At 36.8% G+C, this 26720-nt stretch overlaps 1 protein-coding gene across 1 annotated transcript in view; it reads right to left on the bottom strand.

Annotated features, from left to right (window-relative positions):
• The window catches only part of LOC148954426 (testis-expressed protein 2), a 74874-nt gene that overhangs the window by 29838 nt on the left and 18316 nt on the right, over positions 1–26720 (bottom strand). Inside the window, exons 3-5 of the mRNA XM_089086491.1 lie at positions 15937–16148; positions 13336–13444; positions 9491–9640 (exon numbers count right to left, since the gene is read on the bottom strand). Coding sequence (XP_088942617.1) covers positions 9491–9640; positions 13336–13444; positions 15937–16148 — 471 coding nt within the window. The remainder of the gene's footprint in view (positions 1–9490; positions 9641–13335; positions 13445–15936; positions 16149–26720) is intronic.

Here is a 26720-nt window from a genome sequence, read left to right as displayed (position 1 = left end):
GAGGTGGCAAACTTGACTTTTATCAAGCAACTAAGCAAATTTTTTCTGCATTCTTTGCAACTTTAACTTGGTTGATACAATTCAAGGACTTTGCCCTAGGGATCGCTCTCTCTAAAAATCATGGACAAAGGTGGCAAACTTGCCTATTATCAAGCAACTAGGAAAATTTTTTCGGCATTCTTGGCAACTTTAATTTTGTTGATACAATTCAAGGACTTTGCCCGAGGGATCACTCTATCTAAAAATCATGGACAAAGGTGGCAAACTTAACTTTTATCAAGCAACGAGGCAAATTTTTTCTGCATTCTTGGCAACTTTAACTTTGTTGATACAATTCAAGGACTTTGCCCGAGGGGTCCCTCTATCTAAAAATCATGGACAAAGGTGGCAAACTTAACTTTTTATCAAGCAACGAGGCAAATTTTTTCTGCATTCTTGGCAACTTTAACTTTCTTGATACAATTCAAGGACTTTGCCCTAGGAGTCACTCTCTCTAAAAATCATGCACACAAGGTGGCTAACTTGACTTTTATCAAGCAACTAGGCAAATTTTTTCTGCATTCTTTGCAACTTTAACTTTGTTGATACAATTCAAGGACTTTGCCCTAGGGGTCGCTCTATCTAAAAATCATGGACAAAGGTGGCAAACTTAACTTTTATCAAGCAACGAGGCAAATTTTTTCTGCATTCTTGGCAACTTCAACTTTACTGATACAATTCAAGGACTTTGCCCGAGGGGTCCCTCTATCTAAAAATCATGGACAAAGGTGGCAAACTTAACTTTTATCAAGCAACGAGGTAAATTTTTTCTGCATTCTTAGCAACTTTAACTTTGTTGATACAATTCAAGGACTTGGCCCAAGGGGTCGCTCTCTCTAAAAATCATGCACACAAGGTGGCAAACTTGACTTTTATCAAGCAACTAGGCAAATTTTTTCGGCATTCTTGGCAACTTTAACTTTGTTGATACAATTCAAGGACTTTGCCCGAGGGGTCGATCTATCTAAAAATCATGGACAAAGGTGGCAAACGTAACTTTTATCAAGCCATGAGGCAAATTTTTCTGCATTCTTAGCAACTTTAACTTTATTGATAGGACTTTCGGGGTCGCTGGGCAAGGACTTTGCCCGAGGGGTCGCTCTATCTAATACACATGGACAAAGGTGGCAAATTTAACTTTTATCAAGCAACGAGGCAAATTTTTCTGCATTCTTGGCAACTTTAACTTTATTGATATAATTCAATGACTTTGCCCGAGGGGTCGCTCTCTCTAAAAATCATGCACACAAGGTTGCAAACTTGACTTTTATCAAGCAACTAGGCAAATTTTTTCGGCATTCTTGGCAACGTTAACTTTGTTGATACTATTCAAAAACTTTGCCCGAGGGGTCGCTCTATCTAAAAAACATGGACAAAGGTGGCTAACTTAACTTTTATCAAGCAACTAGGCAAATTTTTTCGACATTCTTGGCAACTTTAACTTTATTGATATAAATCAATGACTTTGCCCGAGGGGTCGCTCTCTCTAAAAATCATGCACACAAGGTGGCAAAATTGACTTTTATCAAGCAACGAGGCAAATTTTTTCGGCATTCATGGCAACGTTATCTTTGTTGATACAATTCAAGGACTTTGCCCGACGGGTCGCTCTATCTAAAAATCATAGACAAAGGTGGCAAACTTAACTTTTATCAAGCAACAAGGCAAATTTTTTCAGCATTCTTTGCAACTTTAACTTTGTTGATATAAATCAAGGACTTTGCCCGAGGGGTCGCTCTATCTAAGAATCATGGACAAAGGTGGCAAAATTAACTTTTATCAAGCAACGAGGCAAATTTTTCTGCATTCTTGGCAACTTTAACTTTGTTGATACAATTCAAGGACTTTGCCCGAGGGGTCCCTCTATCTAAAAATCATGGACAAAGGTGGCAAACTCAACTTTTATCAAGCAACAAGGCAAATTTTTTTTGCATTCTTAGCAACTTTAACTTTGTTGATACAATTCAAGGACTTGGCCCAAGGGGTCGCTCTCTCTAAAAATCATGCACACAAGGTGGCAAACTTGACTTTTATCAAGCAACTAGGCAAATTTTTTCGGCAGTCTTGGCAACTTTAACTTTGTTGATACAATTCAAGGACTTTGCCCGAGGGGTCGATCTATCTAAAAATCATGGACAAAGGTGGCAAACTTTTATCAAGCAACGAGGCAAATTTTTTCTGCATTCTTGGCAACTTTAACTTTATTGATAGGACTTTTGGAGTCGCTCGGGCAAGGACTTTGCCCGAGGGGTCGCGTTATCTAAAAATCATGGACAAAGGTGGCAAACTTAACTTTTATCAAGCAACGAGGCAAATTTTTTCTGCATTCTTGGCAACTTTAACTTTATTGATATAATTCAATGACTTTGCCCGACGGGTCGCTCACTCTAAAAATCATGCAAACAAGGTGGCAAACTTGACTTTTATCAAGCAACGAAGCAAATTTTTTCGGCATTCTTGGCAACGTTATCTTTGTTGATACAATTCAAGGACTTTGCCCGAGGGGTCGCTCTATCTAAAAATCAAAGACAAAGGTGGCAAACGTAACTTTTATCAATCAACAAGGCAAATTTTTTCTGCATTCTTTGCAACAACTTTTTTGATACAATACAAGGACTTTTCCCGAGGGGTCGCTCTATCTAAAAATCATGGACAAAGGTGGCAAACTTAACTTTTATCAATCAACGAGGCAAATTTTTTCTGCATTCTTGGCAACTTTAACTTTGTTGATACAATTCAAGGACTTTGCCCGAGGGGTCCCTCTATCTATAACTCATGGACAAAGGTGGCAAACTTAATTTTTATCAAGCAACAAGGCAAATTTTTTCTGCATTCTTGGCAACTTTAAATTTGTTGATACAATTCAAGGACTTGGCCCGAGGGGTCGCTCTCTCTAAAAATCATGCACACAAGGTGGCAAACTTGACTTTTATCAAGCAACTAGGCAAATTTTTTCTGCATTCTTGGCAACTTTAACTTTATTAATATAATTCAATGACTTTGCCCGAGGGGTCGCTCTCTCAAAAAATCATGCACACAAGGTGGAAAACTTAACTTTTATCAAGCAACGAGGCAAACTTTTTCTGCATTCTTGGCAACTTTAACTTTATTGATATAATTCAATGACTTTGCCCGAGGGGTCACTCTCTCTAAAAATCATGCACACAAGCTGGCAAACTTAACTTTTATCAAGCAACGAGGCAAATTTTTTCTGCATTCTTGGCAACTTTAACTTTATTGATATAATTCAATGACTTTGCCCGAGGGGTCGCTCTCTCTAAAAATTATGCACACAAGGTGGCAAACTTAACTTTTATCAAACAACGAGGCAAATTTTTTTTTGCATTCTTGGCAATATTAACTTTATTGATATAATTCAATGACTTTGCCCGAGGGGTCGCTCTCTCTAAAAATCATGCACACAAGGTGGCAAACTTAACTTTTATCAAGCAACGAGGAAAATTTTTTCTGCATTCTTGGCAACTTTAACTTTGTTGATAAAATTCAATGACTTGGCCCAAGGGGTCGCTCTCTCTAAAAATCATGCAAACAAGGTGGCAAACTTAACTTTTATCAAGCAACAAGGCAAATTTTTTCTGCATTCTTGGCAACTTTAACTTTGTTGATACAATTCAAGGACTTTGCCCAAGGGGTCGCTCTCTCTAAAAATCATGCACACAAGGTGGCAAACTTAACTTTTATCAAGCAACTAGGCAAATTTTTTTGACATTCTTGGCAAATTTAACTTTATTGATATAATCCAATGACTTTGCCCGAGGGGTCGCTCTCTCTAAAAATCATGCACACAAGGTGGCAAACTTAACTTTTATCAAGCAACGAGGCAAATTTTTTCTGCATTCTTGGCAACTTTACCTTTATTGATATAATTCAATGACTTTGCCCGAGGGGTCGCTCTCTCTAAAAATCATGCACACAAGGTGGCAAACTTAACTTTTATCAAGCAACGAGGCAAATTTTTTCTGCATTCTTGGCAACTTTAACTTTATTGATATAATTCAATGACTTTGCCCGAGGGGTCGCTCTCTCTAAAAATCATGCACACAAGGTGGCAAACTTAACTTTTATCAAGCAACGAGGCAAATTGTTTCTGCATTCTTGGCAACTTTACCTTTATTGATATAATTCAATGACTTTGCCCGAGAGGTCGCTCTCTCTAAAAATCATGCACACAAGGTGGCAAACTTAACTTTTATCAATCAACGAGGCAAATTTTTTATGCATTCTTGGCAACTTTAACTTTATTGATATAATTCAATGACTTTGCCCGAGGGGTCGCTCTCTCTAAAAATCATGCACACAAGGTGGCAAACTTAACTTTTATCAAGCAACGAGGCAAATTTTTTCTGCATTCTTGGCAACTTTAACTTTGTTGATACAATTCAAGGACTTGGCCCTAGGGGTCTCTCTCTCTAAAAATCATGCACACAAGGTGGCAAACTTAACTTTTATCAAGCGACAAGGCAAATTTTTTCTGCATTCTTGGCAACTTTAACTTTGTTGATACAATTCAAGGACTTGGCCCAAGGGGTCGCTCTCTCTAAAAATCATTCACACAAGGTGGCAAACTTGACTTTTATCAAGCAACTAGGCAAATGTTTTCGGCATTCTTGGCAACTTTAACTTTATTGGTATAATTCAATGACTTTGCCCGAGGGGTCACTCTCTCTAAAAATCATGCACACAAGGTGGCAAACTTAACTTTTATCAAGCAACGAGGAAAATTTTTTCTGGATTCTTGGCAACTTTAACTTTACTGATATAATTCAATGACTTTGGCCGAGGGGTCGCTCTCTCTAAAAATCATGCACACAAGGTGGCAAACTTAACTTTTATCCAACAACGAAGCAAATTTTTTCTGCATTCTTGGCAACTTTAACTTTACTGATATAATTCAATGACTTTGCCCGAGGGGTCGCTCTCTCTAAAAATCACGCACACAAGGTGGCAAACTTAACTTTTATCAAACAACGAGGCAAATTTTTTCTGCATTCTTGGCAACTTTAACTTTATTGATATAATTCAATGACTTTGCCCGAGGGGTCGCTCTCTCTAAAAATCATGCACACAAGGTGGCAAACTTAACTTTTATCAAGCAACGAGGCAAATTTTTTCTGCATTCTTTGCAACTTTAACTTTTTTGATATAATTCAATGACTTTGCCCGAGGGGTCGCTCTCTCTAAAAATCATGCACACAAGGTGGCAAACTTAACTTTTATCAAACAACGAGGCAAATTTTTTTTTGCATTCTTGGCAATATTAACTTTATTGATATAATTAAATTACTTTGCCCGAGGGGTCGCTCTCTCTAAAAATCATGCACACAAGGTGGCAAACTTAACTTTTATCAAGCAACGAGGCAAATTTTTTCTGCATTCTTGGCAACTTTAACTTTGTTGATAAAATTCAAGGACTTGGCCCAAGGGGTCGCTCTCTCTAAAAATCCTGCAAACAAGGTGACAAACTTAACTTTTATCAAGCAACAAGGCGAATTTTTTCTGCATTCTTGGCAACTTTAACTTTGTTGATACAATTCAAGGACTTGGCCCAAGGGGTCTCTCTCTCTAAAAATCATGCACACAAGGTGGCAAACTTGACTTTTATCAAGCAACTAGGGAAATTTTTTTTACATTCTTGGCAACTTTAACTTTATTGATATAATCCAATGACTTTGCCCGAGGGGTCGCTCTCTCTAAAAATCATGCACACAAGGTGGCAAACTTAACTTTTATCAAGCAACGAGGCAAATTTTTTCTGCATTCTTGGCAACTTTACCTTTATTGATATAATTCAATGACTTTGCCCGAGGGGTCGCTCTCTCTAAAAATAATGCACACAAGGTGGCAAACTTAACTTTTATCCAGCAACGAGGCAAATTTTTTCTGCATTATTGGCAACTTTAACTTTATTGATATAATTCAATGACTTTGCCCGAGGGGTCGCTCTCTCTAAAAATCATGCACACAAGGTGGCAAACTTAACTTTTATCAAGCAACGAGGCAAATTTTTTCTGCATTCTTGGCAACTTTAACTTTATTGATATAATTCAATGACTTTGCCCGAGAGGTCGCTCTCTCTAAAAATCATGCACACAAGGTGGCAAACTTAACTTTTATCAAACAACGAGGCAAATTTTTTATGCATTCTTGGCAACTTTAACTTTATTGATATAATTCAATGACTTTGCCCGAGGGGTCGCTCTCTCTAAAAATCATGCACACAAGGTGGCAAACTTAACTTTTATCAAGCAATGAGGCAAATTTTTTCTGCATTCTTGGCAACTTTAACTTTGTTGATACAATTCAAGGACTTGGCCCAAGGGGTCGCTCTCTCTAAAAATCATGCACACAAGGTGGCAAACTTAACTTTTATCAAGCAACGAGGCAAATTTTTTCTGCATTCTTGGCAACTTTAACTTTTTTGATACAATTCAAGGACTTGGCCCAAGGGGTCGCTCTCTCTAAAAATCATTCACACAAGGTGGCAAACTTGACTTTTATCAAGCAACTAGGCAAATTTCTTTGGCATTCTTGGCAACTTTAACTTTATTGATATAATTCAATGACTTTGCCCGAGGGGTCGCTCTCTCTAAAAATCATGCACACAAGGTTGCAAACTTGACTTTTATCAAGCAACTAGGAAAATTTTTTCTGGATTCTTGGCAACTTTAACTTTATTGATATAATTCAATGATTTTGGCCGAGGGTTCGCTCTCTCTAAAAATCATGCACACAAGGTGGCAAACTTAACTTTTATCCAGCAACTAAGCAAATTTTTTCTGCATTCTTGGCAACTTTAACTTTATTGATATAATTCAATGACTTTGCCCGAGGGGTCGCTATCTCTAAAAATCATGCACACAAGGTGGCAAACTTAACTTTTATCAAGCAACGAGGCAAATTTTTTCTGCATTCTTGGCAACTTTAACTTTGTTGATACAATTCAAGGACTTGGCCCAAGGGGTCGCTCTCTCTAAAAATCATGCACACAAGGTGGCAAACTTAACTTTTATCAAGCGACAAGGCAAATTTTTTCTGCATTCTTGGCAACTTTAACTTTGTTGATACGATTCAAGGACTTGGCCCAAGGGGTCGCTCTCTCTAAAAATCATGCACACAAGGTGGCAAATTTGACTTTTATCAAGCGACTAGGCAAATTTTTTCGGCATTCTGGGCAACTTTAACTTTGTTGATACAATTCAAGCACTTTGCCCTAGGGGTCACTCTCTCTAAAAATCATGCACACAAGGTGGCAAACTTAACTTTTATCCAGCAACGAGGCAAATTTTTTCTGCATTCTTGGCAACTTTAACTTTGTTGATACGATTCAAGGACTTTGCCCAAGGGGTCGCTCTCTCTAAAAATCATGCACACTAGGTGGCAAACTTAACTTTTATCAAGCGACAAGGCAAATTTTTTCTGCATTCTTGGCAACTTTAACTTTGTTGATACGATTCAAGGACTTGGCCCAAGGGGTCGCTCTCTCTAAAAATCATGCACACAAGGTGGCAAACTTAACTTTTATCAAGCAACAAGGCAAATTTTTTCTGCATTCTTGGCAACTTTAACTTTGTTGATACGATTCAAGGACTTGGCCCAAGGGGTCGCTCTCTCTAAAAATCATGCACACAAGGTGGCAAACTTGACTTTTATCAAGCAACTAGGCAAATTTTTTCTGCATTCTTGGCAACTTTAACTTTGTTGATACAATTCAAGGACTTGGCCCAAGGGGTCGCTCTCTCTAAAAATCGTGCACACAAGGTGGCAAACTTAACTTTTATCAAGCAACAAGGCAAATTTTTTCTGCATTCTTGGCAACTTTAACTTTGTTGATACAATTCAAGGACTTGGCCCAAGGGGTCGCTCTCTCTAAAAATCGTGCACACAAGGTGGCAAACTTTACTTTTATCAAGCGACAAGGCAAATTTTTTCTGCATTCTTGGCAACTTTAACTTTGTTGATACGATTCAAGGGTTGGCCCAAGGGGTCGCTCTCTCTAAAAATCATGCACACAAGGTGGCAAACTTGACTTTTATCAAGCAACTAGGCAAATTTTTTCTGCATTCTTGGCAACTTTAACTTTGTTGATACAATTCAAGCACTTTGCCCGTGGGGTCACTCTCTCTAAAAAATCATGTACACCAGGTAGCGGGTGTGAAACGTGGCGGAACTGTGCTAAGAATTATGGGATTTAAGAGAAAAACGGGGTTAATTAATCCAGCAGTGAACAAAACTTACTAAAAACAAAACACAACAAAAAAACATTAATTAAACAATTTTCATAGATTTCAATTCTACATCCGGGAGTCTTAATCAACAGGGTCGGGGGAAGAGAGAGAAAACACAAATAAATTTATATGTTTAGAAAACAACAACACAACAAGAAGAAGAGAAAAAAAGACAAACCAAAGAAATAAAACTCACATTCTAAACAATTCCAGAAGTGCAAAAACTGTAATTGTCTACCTAATCACCAACAATCATATGTCACTAGTACAACATATAGTTTTTATTCTTAATAGATCTCATTTGCCAATCTGAATTTACAGAGGAGAAATATCTGTTGTACTAGTGACATCCGATTGTTGGTGATTGGGCAGACAATTACAGTTTTTGCACTTCTGGAATTGTTTAGAATGTGAGTTTTATTTATTCGTTTTGTATTTTTTTTCTTTTTCTAGTTGTGTTTTTTTTCTAACTATTTAAATTTATTTGTGTTTTCTCTCTTTTTTTCCCATTGATAAAGACTCTCGGATGTGGAGTTGAAATATTCGGAAATTTTTTAATTAATGTTTTTTGTTATGTTTTGTTTTTAGTACGTTTTGTTCATTGCTTGATTAATTAAACTCGTTTTTCCCTTTTAAAATTTAAATGGAAAAGCAGTATGGTCTAAGAAATTATCTAAGCATTTTGGGACCACGCCAAGGGCAGCGAAACTGTGCGGCACACGTGACGTTTAAAGATGTAGATAAGGTGGCGGAAAGTCAGCGCCTCTTTGATATTCCTTATCACCGTAATTTTTTCTGCGTGAACCTAGTGTTGTTCCTAAATGTAAATGTATTTGAGCCTAAATGAATGTACAAATACACAATTGCATTTTAATTCTAACCTAAAAACAAATGAAAAGCCAAGATTTATTTCAATCAGGTATAGTCAAGTAATCCAAATCTTAAAGGTTGGCAAATACGCACACTTTTATCCAATTCTATTGAATGAATGAAAAAATAAGCTCTAAAATAAAAATTATTACTAAAAAGCCGTAAGAACTTTGTAAGTATATTGCGTATTATCATAAATTCAGACACAAAATTTATCTTCCGCCAACTATATTGTTAGTAATATCTCCGTGGTGAATAGGAGGGTGGTTTGGAGTCAAGTCTCCCATATAGCTTCTTTCCACTCAACAAGTTCTATTTAAAAATCAAAGAATTACCTTTATTCTTAGCAGCTTTTTTTCCATTTTGTTCTTAACATATTCTTTCCACCTTTCGGTTGTAAGAAAATCATACAAAATTCTTCCCTTGAATGCATTGAACCATAATAAGGGATCTTGCATTCCGCATTCTAAATCATCTGCCTTAGTCTAAAAAACGAAAAAATAAGTTACTAAACAGAATGAACAAAGGGAAAATTGAAAAGCAGTTAAATTTCTTTTTTTTAGAATTCAAAAATTTAAATTACATGAAAAAAAAAAGATCACAAAGATTTTTTTGAAAAATAGCTACGGTGTAATTTCTTCTTTTTGTGATTTAACTTTGAGCATCCTCAAACATAAAAAGTAAGTATAGATCAGATTGAAAGAAATGCTTTATCCCAAAATCAGACAAAATCAAAGTTCACGAAAAAACACTATTAAGATGTTACTAAAAAATAAGCCACGGTGGAATTTCATCTTTTTTTCTTCTTTTGATTTAAGTTGAGCGTATAAAAGCTGTACTTACTCATTTTCTTTGAGGGCAGCAAAATTTCTGAGGCTATTATAACTGAAGGCAAATAATTCTGGTTTTGCAAACTCGCTTTTATCACACATGTTATTCATCAAGTGAATTAACTTAATTGGATGGCTTTCAGTGAGAATTAGTGTAAATTTTTCAAAGTGTTTCTTTGGAAATTTGGGGCCTTTAATTATTGTCAGATACGTCGGATAAAGATATAGAGGTACACCCGACTCACAGTACTTTCGACCAGTTATTCCGAAGAACTTACTCTGTATAATCACACTATGGAGAACCACGATTTTTTCCCACGAAAAATATTTCTTCATGGGAAAATCACGACCTTTCGACGTGGCAAGAAAATCACAATCTTTCGATTAGCCACTACAGAAAATTAAGCCTGGGGAATCACGAGATGAAGCGCCACGATTTTTCGCCCCGAAAAATCTTAACAAAACAATCACAATCTCTCAAGGAGGCGAAAAATCACAATCTTTCGACGCGTCACTACAAAAAAAAGCGAGTCTATAAAATCACGAAATGAAGTGCCACGATTTTATCACAGCCTTAACAAAATCACAATTTGGTCAGTAAAACAGCTCTTGGGCGATTTTTGTGGAAACGAAGTGCAACATGCCTACCTTGGTGCTGGGTGAGACGTCAATGGAGGAACCCTCGCCCACTTTGATTGCCTAATCCTACCATTTGCATAACGTGGGGTAAATCCAGTTTGAAGTAGGTGCAGTAGGCCTACCTTTCTGTGAGAAGTTCCTGATGAAAGGAGCTGGGAATGTTGAAGGGTCCATGGACCCAGTTTAATGCCTCCAACTTGTTGAACTGGTGTAATTAATCAGCAGGCTTTTATGTATCACTACCCTATTTAACTTTCTTTTAAAAAATATGCGTCATCTGGTGGAAAGGGTGGAAACATTGCTTTTTCTACTATTTTTTATTGCTAATTCATAGAATACTGAAAATAAGATCCGGACCCCATTCTGCGATGCCACTGTACAGTTACACTAACTTCATCGTAATTGTCTAAGTATAAACCAAAGATTATTTGAACTCTAAATCACCAAATTCCATTTACCTTACACCTTACAAATTCCATTCACTATAGATTAAATGGCTGCAAGTTTAATATTTTGTAAACTTAAAGTACGAAAGAACTCAAAGTAAAAACTTTTTTTTACCCCTACAGCATATTTTAGGTCTATTCATACATGCAAACCCTAATTTCCTAAGATTTATTTTTTGTCAGTTTTGTCAATTGAATAAATAAGCTAAAATTAATTAGTTCAATTTCATAACACTTTTTGTCTGTAAAATTTCCAACAGTAATCCGCTGATTCTCAAAGACAACTACTTGATCTTTGACACCCACGCTTCTTCACTATTGTCCCTTGAAAATTTAAATCCTGATTTTTCCTAAATTTTTTAAGAAATATACGATTGTGTAAGTTTCTTTTACTTGACTTTACTGAACAAAATACTATACATACATTTTATAGAAAGGAGACACAGAGTTATCTCGTTATGTCTCCTTTACTAATAAAGGAAAAAAAAAGAAATACACCCAATTACTAATTTCACCGTCATTACTTTTTATTTTTACGTTTAGTTAGTTACTATTACTCAATTAGTTTCAATTTTAAAATAGCGATCATTTATATTTGAAAATTTTCTCAAAAACACAATTCGTTAGTTTTCGGCTACTAAGGGCAGTGGTCCTGTTGGAACTACTGCTACAATAGTTCCAACTAGGTAATGATCAATCATTAACTGGTTACTAGGACAAACTCATGAAGTATGACGCACATCATGCTTGCAACATTTATACACATAGCGCCCTTTTTTGCAAAATCGAGGAAACGAGACCTCCAATTAAGGTTTTACGACCGTAGTGATCCTAATGGTGTATTTCTTATAGATATAGTACGGAAACAACACAAAAAATGTATTTTTTTTTGTTGTGAATAATTGTTGTTTACTTTAGTATTATTAAGGTATATCCACCCTAAAACAAGCGACTTTGCGACAAGCATGCGGCTGTATCTTGCAGCAAAAAGAGAAGATACTTATATCACTGGACTCATTAGTCTCAGATCTAATCATTCCCCAAGGCAGAATAATGATATTACTTTAAATTTTTCTTCGAGAAGGATCTAAACTGGCTTTAAAAAAAATAGAAAAACTATCCTTTTTCAATGTTTTTCAACTAAATTTCAACGTATTTTTAATCTAAAAAACACTGTAGACCCAAATTTCAAAATTTAATCTGGTAGATGGACAGAGCTGAACCTCACCTATAGAACAAAAAAAAATTCCATATCTTGTTGATATATTAAAACCGTAAGGGAGCAGAAAATATATGCAAAAAATTTGACGGACAACATAAACCTTAAAGTGACTTTACAAAGTAGGAAGATGGTATTAGATTTCAAAGGAGCCTTTAATTATTTCTCTATGATTTTCCAGTTGCATGTTAACCCTGACGAGAAGACAGAGGGCTTATAAACTCTGGTTACAAAATTTCAACTATGGTGATTCCAACTATATTCGTTAGTGATACCGCTATGCTTTTTGTTTCGATCTGCCACTATTTTCAAGAATTTTAAAGCTCTTTTTTTAGGAATACGATAAATTTTTTTTTTTTTTTAATTTGAAATTAACATAGTTAATAGTTTAACACGTATTTTTCATTTTCGGTTGTATTGGGGCAAGGTATAAACTATAAAAAACACAACTATAAAAGATATACACACTGTGTTTTGTTTCTTTTTTTGGCGATTAATAAATTGGGAACAATGCTCATTACAGGACATATAATCACTAGATGGTAGGACATACAGTCACCGAATGGCAGTATTTTTTCCTTTTCAATGTAACGAATTATTCATCAATCTTACCAGTCTGAATATTCTATGATAATACCTTTATCTCTACTATTGAGCATCGTTGCCAGGAACTTTAAGAAAATTCCACAAAATTTTGCAAAATTTACTCAAGAAGTTAAGATAACCGCACTTAGACGCATCCAGAATATGTAAGGAGTAACATAAAATTACATACTAGGTATTTTTAACAAAAATTTAGAAAGTTAAACGATCTTTGCGCAATCCAACTTATCTCCCAGTCTATAGATATCAAAATGGCAATAAGCACACCCAAAACATAACGATTTTGGGGAAATCCCTCCCAAGGTTAGTCCAAAAGGTCACGCGATGAAAATTGGACCTATAAGGTAATGTTTCATGCTTTTGAACACCCTCCCTCCCCCCCCGCCGGGCGTGGTCCAGAGGGCAGTTATGGAAATGAAAAAGAGCTTCAGGAGACATATTACCTTAGTAGATAGGATGTGCGTCATATATTCTGTGAAGTTCAATTTTCGATCACCTTCATCTTCATCACTTGAACTCTGGTTTTTAGCTGCTGCAATGAATAGGCGAAGCCTAGAATTAGAAAGCACTTTGGTACTAAATTCCGTTAATAAACGTAATAATAAAGCGTAATAACGAATAAAATGAAAAAATGAAAAGTTTTAATGCTGTTGTGCTCAGTGTAATAAATACATGTGATTTTTAAATCACATGTTACAAATTCTACCTTTGAATTTTGTTTTTCAAATTTATTTCAGTTACGTAAAATGTACACGTTGAGCCACTTTAATCCTGAACAGAAAATCAATGAAGTACTGAGAAAAGAAAATCAAGTGAAATCATGATCATCTGAAATCAAGTGAAATCATGAAATCATGAAAGAAAATCAAGAAAATCAATGAAGCAGCATGAAGTACTGAGCAGCAAAGAAGTACAATCGAAATTAGACACATTTTAAGGAAGTATTCAAATATTTTTACGAAGGTTCAAGATTTTATTTAACACACAAAATAAACAGACACAAATATTCAAATAGAGCCAAAAGAGAGCTAAGCTCGAATCGAAGGCAACCTATTTTCTTAATATACATTATAATCAACCGAAAGACACAAATAAAAAAAAAACAAAAAACATCACAACCAGTGGTTTGGTTTTGATTATTCAGCATTGACGATAGGATCTTATCTTTTTTTTAAGTATAATTAAACTATTTTTAATTTCTTTAATTTCACGAAATTCAGATTTAAATTAATATCATTAATTTCTTTTTTAAGGAAAGTGTGACAGGGCTTGATTTTATTATTCCTCTGTTCTAATAAATATCAAAATCTTCTGTCTTCTGGCATTTCGATTCAGAAAAAAATTGATTTTCTTTAGTACCAGAAAGAGCTGAGCATATGAGCATTTGTCCCAGAGAGGAAAAAGGGACAAAGTAGGCTACCCAGGTGTGACAAATGCACAACATGCTATACTTAAAAAAAGATAGCGAAACCCTGTCGTCAAGGGTAAGTAATACTTTTCTTATTATTTAAATTTAAGCCTATTTTCTGTAAAAGGGATTTCAACTCTCATTGAAAATATAGCTCTTTCAAATTCACGGAGGGGAGTCTATATGTTTTAAAACGAACCAAAGAAGAAGCGAGTGAGTGAAAGGGAATCACGAGATTTTTCAAGATTGTTATTTAACTCAGAAAACAAACAACCAAAAATAGTAGAACCAAAGGGGGGCTAAACTTGAATCGAAGACATTCTCTTAAAAAATTTTTACTCCACCAAAAGAAAAAAAAGGGACAAAGAAACAGGAAAAAACAACAAAAAACGACGACTTAGAGCATGAGAGGGCGAAGAAGGTCGTGGCAGATTCAAGATTTTTATTTCACACAAAATAAATAAACACAAATAATTGAATAAAGCCAACACGGAGCTGAACTCAAAAAGAAGACTATCTATTGATACCTTACTTTAATATCCAACAAAAATAAAGATAAAAAATATAAGCGAAGAAAAAATGATAAACCAAAAACATCATAACTTAGAGCAGGAGAGGGACAAATGAGGCTACCCCACCATGGCAAATTCCCAAAAAAATTCACAATACTACACTTATCTTTAAGTTTGATGAAAAAGAATCTTCAAACTTAGAGGAATAATTGATCTTATCTCCCAATTGACAGCTTACAGCTCACTTAGGAATTGTTTTAAGTTACCACAAGATAAAAGTATGTAAAATTTACCAATAAGGTATTCAGATAGGCCAATTTCAGGCGGAAATCCACCTAAGTATTATGATTAATTTTTGGGATATAGAAACAGATATTTGGCAGTGGGAGGGGGGCATTCGGGAACACAAGGGGTGCTCAATGGACAGTTGGTTATCCTTCGATAAGTTTTTGACCTTTAAAAAGGGCAAAGGAACTTTCAGTTTGTGCTCAAATGAGCTTCCCCCAATTTCCATGATTATCCGCCCTACAAATCCGAAAAAAATAAAACAATTAATAATGCACGAGAGACATATCGCTTTTTACCAAGTCTACCCAAAGCGCGGATTATATTCAGGTATATACTGTGTTCCAGTTATACCAAATAACGTTCTCATAAAAAAATGTGCAACGATTAAAATTAATTATCAGAAATTTGCTTGCCTATATTTTGGTGAAAATTGTTCTTCAAACTTTTCCTTTTTGTTGGTTAGTATAGATATTCAAATATCGCTAGAATTAGTGGCATTTATAATGATTTGATTATATGATAATTCGATGGTTCTAACCAAATTCACAAAAGAATTTCTGAAGATATTCTGATTTTATTAGGCCTGACTTTGGTAGGATGCCTGTTGGTATTGTAAGACTAAAAATAGATTCCACATGGTTCAAGGAATCATATGATATGGTTCCTGCAAGCCAGCTGAAAACAAATAACTCTGCTATACATGAAAAATACTCAACGCATAGAATAAAATGTAAAAACATTAAAATATGATTCCAGTTTCATAAGAACAAAACATCATTTGCTAATATAATAGATGAGAACCCTGTATTCCATTGACTTTAGATGCCAAGACTTACCAACGGTCTTTAGTTCTATCTGTTCGGGCAAATAATATAAGAGTCTTTTCTTCGCAGCAATCTTGTTCGACGACTTCAAATTCTCCATGGTCTGGTTGCACTTCCGTTTTTGTTTCGGTTTGACGGTCAGGAAAAGTTATACTAATAGGATAGCGCTTATTCCATACTCGCAAACCTGACAAGTTTTTAGGCAGTAAGGTAACGTAAGCATCCTGAAAAGAAGAAAATGATAATTGTAAGATTTATTAAGTAAAGCCTTTTTTTACTTCAATTTTAAAATTGATTCTTTGCTTCCATGAACCAGTCCAAAGTTGTTTGTCAGTTTGGTATTTTTCAGAGAAGAAAAAGAAGAAAGGAAGAAGAAGATAGGTTACATTTCGATGAAAACCAGCAAAATTTCAATACACCTTCCCACAAATTCCAATTTGTAATTAAAATTGCGAGCAACCTTAAAAGAAATATAGAATACTGTCTAATATAAAATTGCTTTTTATGTAAATGGTACAACCCGTAAACTCAGTCCATCAGGGATCTCAAAACAATCACGTGACACTGTACAACGGGTGACGGTTTCTCCAGTGTACTTTCATGATTACAGCAGTAACTACAACCTAGAAAAAAGCTACACAAGGAAATTATAGCCTAGTAAACGACATGGCATTTCTACTGAATTCTTATTTTTGGATAATTCTTCTGGGTTTTGTTTGCTTTGGTAACCTTTTATTGTGCCAAAAAACCTTTTCCAAGCTATGTTATCTTTTATTGGCTGCCCCTCCATAATCGTATAATATTTGCAGGCATGAATATAAAATGAGTCGGAGTAATAGGCTTGAGATTGCTTGGACAGGATTTCAACTCTTTTTGATAGAAGAGCATCGTCAAGCGTGGAAAACCATGTTGTAACCAAAATGGGCCCTGGATTACACAAAGCCTCTATTCATACATGAGGTCCCAGGGACTTCAAGCTGTCCGGTTCTAAGCCGGCTTAAGGGCTTCGTGAAGACTTGAGACGATGTGTTGGTCCCCGTCCTGCATTAGTTCTGGCACAATTAATTTTCCTCAGGTGACTTGAAATAATAATTTCAATGACTTGAATAATATGAAAATTGTAACTTGGAATGTTACGACGTTAAAAAACAACTATCTTACAGACATTTTCACTGATAAATTCAGACGCTTTGAACAGGACTTAGCAGGCTTTTCAGAAACAAATATCCTTGGGATAGGAAACATGAAATTAGGTGATATACAATTTATTTACTCAGGCGATAAACAATTTATTTACTCAGGCAGGAAGGATGGGGTGTATAGGCAGGGAGTACTGCTCATGATGAATAAGGAATCTGCCAAGTCTTGTTTAGGTTGGAAAGACATTAATAATAGAATACTAGATGCTCATTTTACTACTAAAAAGGGCAGGGTATCAGTGATAGTAGTATATGATCCTGTAGAACCGACTGATGGAGATAGTAGTGACTCAGATAAATTGTACTTACAGCTACAGAAACAATTAGACAGGATCCCAGGGAGAAATAGCCTATAGTATTTTCATTATGGGATTTTAATGCCCAGGTCAGTAGAAACAGGGATAGCTGGAATCCTAGCCTAGGTAAATTTGGTGTAGGAAAAGAAAATAGTAACGGTTATCGAATGCTGCAATTTTGTAGGTTATCTAGTTATAACCAAAATAGTGTTTGGACATTAAAATGGCCGATAAGTTAGCATGGTATTCGCATGATGGTAAGACGACTAGCCTTATTCATTATTTTACTATAAACTGAAGGCTGGCAGGAACGATTTAAGATACTAGACTGTGCAAAAGTGTTGTTACTGATTTTAAAAATGAAGATATCACCATCTAGTAAAGACTAGGGCTAATCTAAAGCTTAAATTTAGGAAGATTAACTACCTTCCTGTAAGTTATGACCTTCGTACACTCCAGGATAAGAATTTGAGAGAAACATTCCAAGAGCAGTTGAATACTAAACTAGAGGGTCTAAAATTTAAGAATGTAAAAGATAGATGGAATAATTAGAGGAGTTGGTGAAGATGCAGATGGAGGAAAGTTAGAAACGAAACTAGGAATATTAGTGAAAATGCTTCGATTTTAGTAGAGAGGAGGAGGGGCATGCACAAGAAACATTTGAGCGATAGCATATGAAAAAAAGAGGAATATAAGGAAAGCGGAGAAAGCACTAAAATATGAATTCAGGAGGTGTGAAGTGGAGGCCATGGATAAAATTGCTGAAGATCTAGAAGATGCAACCGGACGGTATAATAATAAAACATTGTGCTGACATATTAAAAGTCTGAGAGAAAACAGTCAATCTGGACTAGAGCCCATTAAAGCAGGAAAGGGGCCAAAATTAGTAATAAGGAAAGAGTTAAAGGGAGATTCACAAGGAAAGAGTCAGGTTCATTAAAAACGAATACAAAATTAAATAAAACAATCTAATAAATATGAATATGAATTTTATTTGAATTGACATAACACAATTTATAGAAATCAACTTAGAACAAGGGAGACTGAGAGGTAAGCTAAATGCGTCTCCTTTAACATGAGAAACAAGCAAAAACAAAAATGCATACTTCTCAAAAAGAAAAAACAAAAGGGATGAAAAAGGGGAAAGATAGGGATGACAATCGGCAAAAACATACAAAATTTTAGAACAGCCCGCTACTGCAAGCGGGAAGAACAACCTTCTTGAATTTTTTGAAGGTGAGCAGCGATGGCGATTTACTTACTAATCCAAATAACTTGTATTATATCGGAATGAGAGGAAGTTGAAATCTTATACTTAATTTCACTCTCTGATTCTTGGCAAATTGGATAATCAACTTCTTTCTAGATCTTGATAAATAACAATTTTGATGTTCAATCAGAAATTTCAGTCCATTCAAAAATTGATCTTTATGTTGGGTTTTAATAAACCACATTTCTAAATTAGAATGGAAAATTCGTCTTAGATCAAGAAAATCGAGAAATACAAAAGATGTTTTTGTTTTAGATTATTTTTCCGTCTTCCTAGGATGAGCTATAACGGTCTAAAATTCTTATTTGATTTATTCTAGACAATTTACAGTCCTCATAGATTTGAAGGGAAAATAAACATCCAAACACTTGGGCAACACTTTCATAACAATCGATTAATGAAAAATATGAAGTTCCACATTTTGGTATGGAAATTTAACACTTTAATCAATGTAAACAACCATGATTCCTGGACACTGTTGATCTGAGTTTACTACTGTGCGTTTCAAATGACAGAGAATCAATATAATCATAACTAAATATCTAAAAATATCCACTCTTTTAAAGAACAAGCTCCAATACTAATGTTTTGAAAAAAAGATCCTAAATAGGGCTAACAGGGAAAGTTCTTCGTTTCCCATGACTCTCTTCAGTCTGTCAGTGAAAGGTTGATGTAGCCTCAATGGCTGTTTTCAAAAAGTACATGAATTCACCTCCTTCTCTAGTAGTTTCTCTTATTTAACCCCCAACGTCCAACGGACAAGACAGACACGAAGGCACAAAACTCCATCCAGTCATCTTAAGGCTGATACACCGAGAAGAGAGTATCTGAAGAACAGATTTCTTCGAAGATACACTTCAATTTGAAACGATCTTCCTGGGACGTCATCCCCAAAACCTTCTCTGTCGACTCCTTCAAAAGGAGATTCAATAGTCGTCTAAAACTTCGTGATGAAGCAACGTAAAAGACTAGCGGCACATCAGACATTCAATTGTACCTGTGTTCACGAATCTAGAAAAAAAACTCCCAAAAACAATAAATTTTGACTTCTTCAGCTTTAGGGATTAATCGATAAACGCTAAACCAAGAGTTTGCACAAGGAGCAACAATTCCTAGGGACAGTCGTAAACCTTCTTCATTTCCCACCTTCAAACTAATTGCTGAGTCATCTGCAAGCAAGAAGAGCAATTTATTTTCTCTGTTGTTCCTGATATTTTTCTGATTTCCTTTTTTATGCCCCCGATTCGAGTTTATTTCGAGGAAATAGTAAGGGTCCAACTTCTGCAGTTCCTACGGTAAGTGTGGACCTCAAGCCAGATTAGTAATTTCGATATGCATAAAGTAATAGTTACTGATTCTCCACAGGGGCCAAAAAGATTATATTTGCTTGTCTTTGAGTCAGAGCCAATAGTGTGTGAGTTAACGTCATGTCAAAGAGAACTGTCCAAAGTTGCTCCACCTAGCTTTCATTTCTTCAAGTCAAGAGGCATCAGTCTCATATTAGATGCCTCAAGATTCAAATATGAATGAATGAATGATTTTTATTACCCATCTTTAGCAATACAAAAAAGTAAAAATGGAGTAGAGAAAAAATGAAAAGAAAACAATAAAACACATCGAACAAACGAACAACTTAAATTAATACTTCAATAACTAAAAAAAAAAAAAAAAAAAAAGTGGTGAAACTATTTACATAAAAAGACAACCATTACACATTGCTGACTATAGCTTCAAACATACTATGCGTTGGGTCTAAAGATTTCGGGAACTTTTCCCTCCTGGTCGCGATCACGACGAAGGGGTCATCGAGTCCGTAACGTGCTGAAATCTGGTGGTTTCTTCGCCAGGTGGGAAGGCTCAGCAGATATTTTGCAAACTTATAGAACACTGTACGGATTGTTTTTTTTATCATCAAAAGTAAACAAAGACCAGAAAGGTGACAAAGCTAAGATATGAGGGGTGGCAAAGGAATTGAAGATCCGTACTAGAATGCGGCGGTTATAAAGCCGTTTGCATGACAAAATCATCCCATACGCTTTTCGGACTTTCTGTTTGAGATCATTTATTAGACAGGACCGGGTAGCTTTAAGATTAGACCCAAATGGCAAACCAAGGTAAGTCATTGATGCTGCTGCAGTAACAGTATTACTACCTAGTGCAAATATGACAGGCACCAACTCTTTCTTACGACAATTAAAGACGACCACCTCGCTTTTGCTGGAGTTGAATTCTAGGCCTATGTTAGAACATTCATTAGACAAAACTCTGAAATTACTCTCTATGCCACTGACGGATCTACCCAGATTCAAAATGTCGTCGGCATAATTAACAAGAGACAAATCAATTCCACGAAAAATAAAGCACGTTTTCACCGTCTTCTGAGCCTCGATGACTGTTATTATAAAGAGGCGGTGATGATAAAAACCCCTTGGCGAATGCCTTTTCGTACTGGTATAAGGAAATCGGATACAGTCAGGCTCTGGTTTTTTAGTACCCTTACTGTAACCTTCAACTTAAAATACATGTTCCTATAAGTAGCAATTATAGATCTGTCAAGACCTCTCTTAAAGGCAGAGACAAGCAGTTGTGCATGGATACCCAAATCAAAAGCCCCGCGGATGTCGTGGCCTGCAAGTACCACGGTTTCTCCTTTAGCGTGTGCATCCAACAAAACATTAGACAATAGGCTATGCACGTGCACGCGGCTAATATTTCTCTTGAAACCGAACTGCGTACTACAAACATACTTTATCTCCCCAATAACTAATAACTCCATCAATTTACAAAAAACGGGAGCAACGGTTATCGGGCGGTAAGAACAACATTCAGATGGGTCTTTACCTTTCTTGATGACAGGGTGATTACACCGGCACAAAAAATACCTGGCACTAGACCGCAACTAAAAATCATTTGGAACATAAGTGCTAGATGTACTGTTAACAGTTCACTACCGAGAATCAGATGCATAACACAGATATTATCTACTCCTTTTTTAGTTTAAGGATAGCCGAACGAACATCCGACACACTCACTACGTGGCCGAGATCCGGTTCCAAAGATTCTAAACAGAGATCAAGATCTCTCTCAAACTTGCACTCCAATTCAGGATCAGGTGAAGCAAACTCGCTCGTGAAATAACTATTCCATTCACTTTCACTAGGGGCAGATTCGTTACTGGGCGCTTTTGCAGATCGATTCTTCTTGATGAATTTCCAAATTTTATTTGGATCGACTCACTGTTTTCATCAATCACACGAGAGCGATGCAAGGCGAGACATTTGGAGAATTGGAACTTTGCATACACTCGAACACTGGTTACAACGCCTTGTTTAGGAGGGCCGGAATCAATCCACATACTATACCACACTTTAGTAAGTTGACACACATTAACAAAAACTGGATTTTCTGACCATCCTGGAATTTCTGACCCAATTCTCACTTTACGAACAGGACCCGTGGTTTTTTCTGCACAGGGCAAGGCGTGAGTTAATTTCACGACAGTAGATATTTAGAAATATTTGTTTCTCATCACCTGCAATCGGTAAGCTTTGGAGTAGCAGCTGGGACGGGACTTTAATCGTTTCCAGGATTCCGTCACACACAGACCTGAACAAGGCTAAATTAGCTTTTTGCCATATAGTCTTCCGGAACCACTTTTTTTCTTTGGAGCATCATTTGGAGCATTATTCAGAAGGTCATTCATAATGAAGGCACTAGCCAACAGAAGGTGATAAGAGATACAGAAACTAAAATCAACATCATAATCACTATGTATCATCAATTCAGGAAAGGCCATTAGAAAGTTCAGTAAGAACATGGACCCGGAATTGTGCACACACGTGCCGTTTATTCTGTTTTTCAGTACCCTCAGACTTGGGCAGGCATCGAGCAGGATTTGACCTCTCGAATCATAAGCATCAGAGAGGTTAGAGTTAATATCTCCGGCAATAATACATGAAAGTTTTTCCGCCGCTCATAATGTAGCAACAGCGGCTACTTTTCCACAAGCAATATTAATCTTATTGTCAGATTGGACATTCCTGTAGTTCGTTGGCATATAGACTGAGAGCACAACAGTATTTTCAATTTTCACTGCAATATAAAAGTCCGCTTCTTTAAACGTCGAGGCACGAAGCGAGGCACGGACAATGATAGCAACACCACCAGAGGGACGACCTCTTCCTGACCTCCTAGAAGGAATGCCAAACACATTTACATTTTCGTTTAGTTGTAAGAGCTGGAGTTCCTCAGCCGACAGGAAATGTTCCTGCACGCACACAATGTCAAATTTGTCAGCAAGGTTTTCTAAAAGTGGTAATTTAGATAGTACTCCGCCATTTATGTTCCACGTCACTATTTTCAGAATACTGGAGCTATTGATCACTTAGATAGGACCTTTTTGTCTTCTGGATGACTGAAATTGTAGCGGGGGTGCTTATCAGAGCCACAAAGGACGCACTTCACCAGGTTGTAGCACGGGGTGTCTTAAAAATTAGTGTGGCCTCCTTTGCACTTTGAACATCTTGCATTATTAGAGAATTCCTTTGCAATATGCCCATAGGCCTGACACTTATAGCAACGCCTCCGGAGAAATGAAAGTCCTCGACTGGAATTCGTTCGTAGCCTATAATAAGCGGAGATTTCATCGCGGAGGGTAGATGCTGCTTGGTCACAAATTTCAGTCTGAACGATCTCGTTTTACCGATCTGAGAAGCCTCAGCACAATTATTCACAAGACCACATAGATCCTCCTCTCTAACGCTGGTAGGTACGTGTCCGATTATGCCGAAGAACGCAGGGCTGGACATTTTTGCTTCAATACATGAGTCAAACTGAGCTATAGCTTGTGCTAATAATTTCGCAGCCTCTTGATCGTTCAGAAGATCTTTCCAGTATGTTTTGCGAGTTTTTAGTTCCACAATAATCACTGAGTTATTTCCATATGCTTTATTGAAAAAATACTTTCATTAAGTGAAATCGTCCAGTCCTTTCGGGGGATTCTTTAGCACAACTGCACAAGTCGACAGTGTCGCATTTTGCAGTGGAACAGAGGAGGCTGCCGGTTGGGACTGACTCGCGGATGTCACAAAACTGTCAAACTTAGCACTAAGCTCATTCACTTTCCTGGTCAGTGTGGCTGAGATTTCTCCGGGAATCATTGGAACCTCGTCAGGCTCATAGATAACAAAAGACGGCAAATTGACTTTGTTGTCATCGCAGTATTTCAGTGCTTTTATGATATCGAATATGTGGTCAGTAGGTTTGTCACGATTAGTTGGCCTAATTGACTGGCCTGCCTCAGACAACAGTAATTTCTTTGCATTCCGTATATCATCCAACTCGAAGAACTGCAGCCTGTCTCATTATATCCGCACTCTGATATCTTGGTTTATACGCCCTTACTACGAAATTCAACACAGCAATTCGTTTTAGTCTCTCTTTGTACTAGTTTCATCCGGCGGCATATTTCGTACAGAACGTAATCACACAGAGTCCAAGATCAGTCCGTGGGCGGAGCAGACAATGTTAATAGCAGAAATTCACTTACGAGAGAAGCAAGGGAAGCGTTGGAGGCTGTCTACCTTGTCCCCGCAATTTAAGGGGCAAGTCCAGCGGGTACCACGGCTCTTGCAGACAACTCTCTCGCCCCTCTTCTGCTTACTTCTCTCCTGTCACCTTTATCGCAGCGTAGTTGCCTATTCTGTTCCGAAAACTATTTTTGAATTTTGGCTTATTTCGTATCGTATGTCCAATTTATATTCGTACTGCTTAGCTTGATGGCTTTTCTCCAATATTATCACTCTTGACCTTGACCTATATCATATAGGTCACTGCTATGAAAATATCAATAAGAAAATCCACAGTCCCAAGGTAATTCTCACTCAAGTTGAAATACTTATTCAAATTATAATCCTTTGTTAACTTAATTAATAATTTTCAAAATATTGGCTGAAGGTCAAGAAGCGACAATAATCCTTTACCAATTATTAGCAATCGGTTAAATCCAAAAAGAGATCTTAACACCATGAACTCTGAATCTAGACTGATTAGATGCTCATATGTTTTCCTGGCCCCAGTACTAGAATAGTTTCTTAGCATAATAGATAGAAAAATATTGACATCCAAAAAAGAACGTTTTTTCATTGGTCCGAACGTGATGCCATCTTCTTTTTCAAGCCATTGCCAAATATAGCTTCCATTCAGTTTGTTGTTTTACTTTTATTTTTTGGGACTGAAGTAGAGGAATTGTATCACACTTGCCTCCTACGCTAAAATAGTTGTCTCATTGATTAAAAAATTGGGACCCTTTGCTGTTTTATTAATTGTTGGCCCAAGGCAATATAAACTTTTGAACTAATAGTGACACAATATCCTTTTAACATCGATCAGTACCTCCTTGAGAAAATGATTAACACTTCAGTTTCTCTCCTTAAAAAACCTCGTTCATGAGGTGCGCCACTGTAAAAACATTTAAGGGGTTAACGGCTTCTTTGTTGAGGTACACACTGGAAAACTACCTGAGCTACTACCTAATTTGTCAGAAAAACAGCTAAAGAGACATAAAGAGGACCATTAACATTCTTGTAATCAGTTCCCTTTCGTCTCAACTTTTGGGAAAAGGGGAGACATGTTACGTCTTTTTTTTAAAGACTTTTAATCATAGGCAGCGCGCCAGCGCTGCCTAAGTAAAGAACTGTGTGGGCACAATGTGTTGTTTTTTTTTGTTTTTTTTTTTCTCCATAACCGAGTACTTCTTATCGAAAGAGTCGTAACAAAAATTTAGGAAACGGCTCATTAGATTGAAACTTGGAGTGGCTATTGCCCTTTTTAATAGTCGAAAGTGATTGGAGTGCAACTATCCCCCCCCACGCCCGTCGTTCCCCCGAACACATCCAATCAAAATATTGAGATAGCCATTTTGTTCAGCGTCGTTGATTTCCAGATAGAAAATATCTTTTTGAGGAGGACACTCCCCCACAACCCTCAGGGCAAGGGTTTTAAGGTATGCCCTGAGGGCATATAAGATCAATGTTGACAATGTACAGTTTATTTATTTATTTTTTTTTAAGCAGGGGACTTCATATAGAAGGGGTCGTCGTAGAGACTTCAAAAGGGGCTCTTTCGATTAGAAATCAAGAGTTCTAGTGCCCTTTTTTAAAGGCAAAAGTGATTGGAGGGCAACTAGGCCCCCCCCCCCGTACGCCAATCAATCCCCCAAACACATCCAATCGAAATTTTGAGATAGCCATTTTGTTCAGCGTAGTGGATTTCCTGCTAGAAAATGTGTTTTTGAGGAGGACTCTCCCCCACAACCCTCTGGGCGAGGGTTTTAAGTTATGCCCTGGGGGCATTTAAGGTTTTTATAGAAGGCGTTGTCGTAGAAACTTCAAAACGGGCTCAATCGATTGGAAATTCAAAGGGCTAGTGCCTTTTTCAATAGTCAAAAGCGATTGGAGGGCAACTAGCCACCCCCCCCCCCACGCCCATCCTTCCCCCAAACACATCCAATCAAAATTTTGAGATAGCCATTTTGTTCCGCGGAGTTGTTTTCGAGATAAAAATTGTGTGTTTGAGGAGGCCACTCCCCCACAACCCTCAGGGCAAGGGTTTTAAGTTATGCCCTGGGGGCATATAAGGTTTTTATAGAAAGCGTTGCCATAGAAACTTCAAAACAGGTTCATTCGATTGTAAATTCAAAGGGCTAGTGCCATTTTTAAAATTCGAAAGGGAATGGAGGGCAACTAGCCGCCCCCACCCCACGCCCATCATTCCCCCAAACACAAACAATCAAAATTTTAAGATAGCTATTATGTTCAGAGTAGTTTATTTAAGGATATAAAATATGTTTTTGAGGAGGACACTCCCCAAAAACCCTCAGGGCAAAGTTTTTAAGTTATGCCCTGGGGGCATATAAGTTTTTTTAGAAGACTTTGTCGTAGAAATTTCAAAATAGGCTAATTTGATTGGGAATTCAAAGGGCTAGTGCCCTTCTTAACAATTGAAAGGGACTGGAGGGCAACTAGCCCTCCA

The sequence above is a fragment of the Artemia sp. Qi Xiang Cuo genome, chromosome 3 (assembly GCF_049724085.1).
Source record: "Artemia sp. Qi Xiang Cuo chromosome 3, ASM4972408v1, whole genome shotgun sequence".
Classification (NCBI taxonomy): domain Eukaryota; kingdom Metazoa; phylum Arthropoda; class Branchiopoda; order Anostraca; family Artemiidae; genus Artemia; species Artemia sp. Qi Xiang Cuo.
The sequence above is the reverse complement of the archived record's forward strand: the minus strand, read 5'-3'. Positions and strand labels throughout refer to the sequence as shown.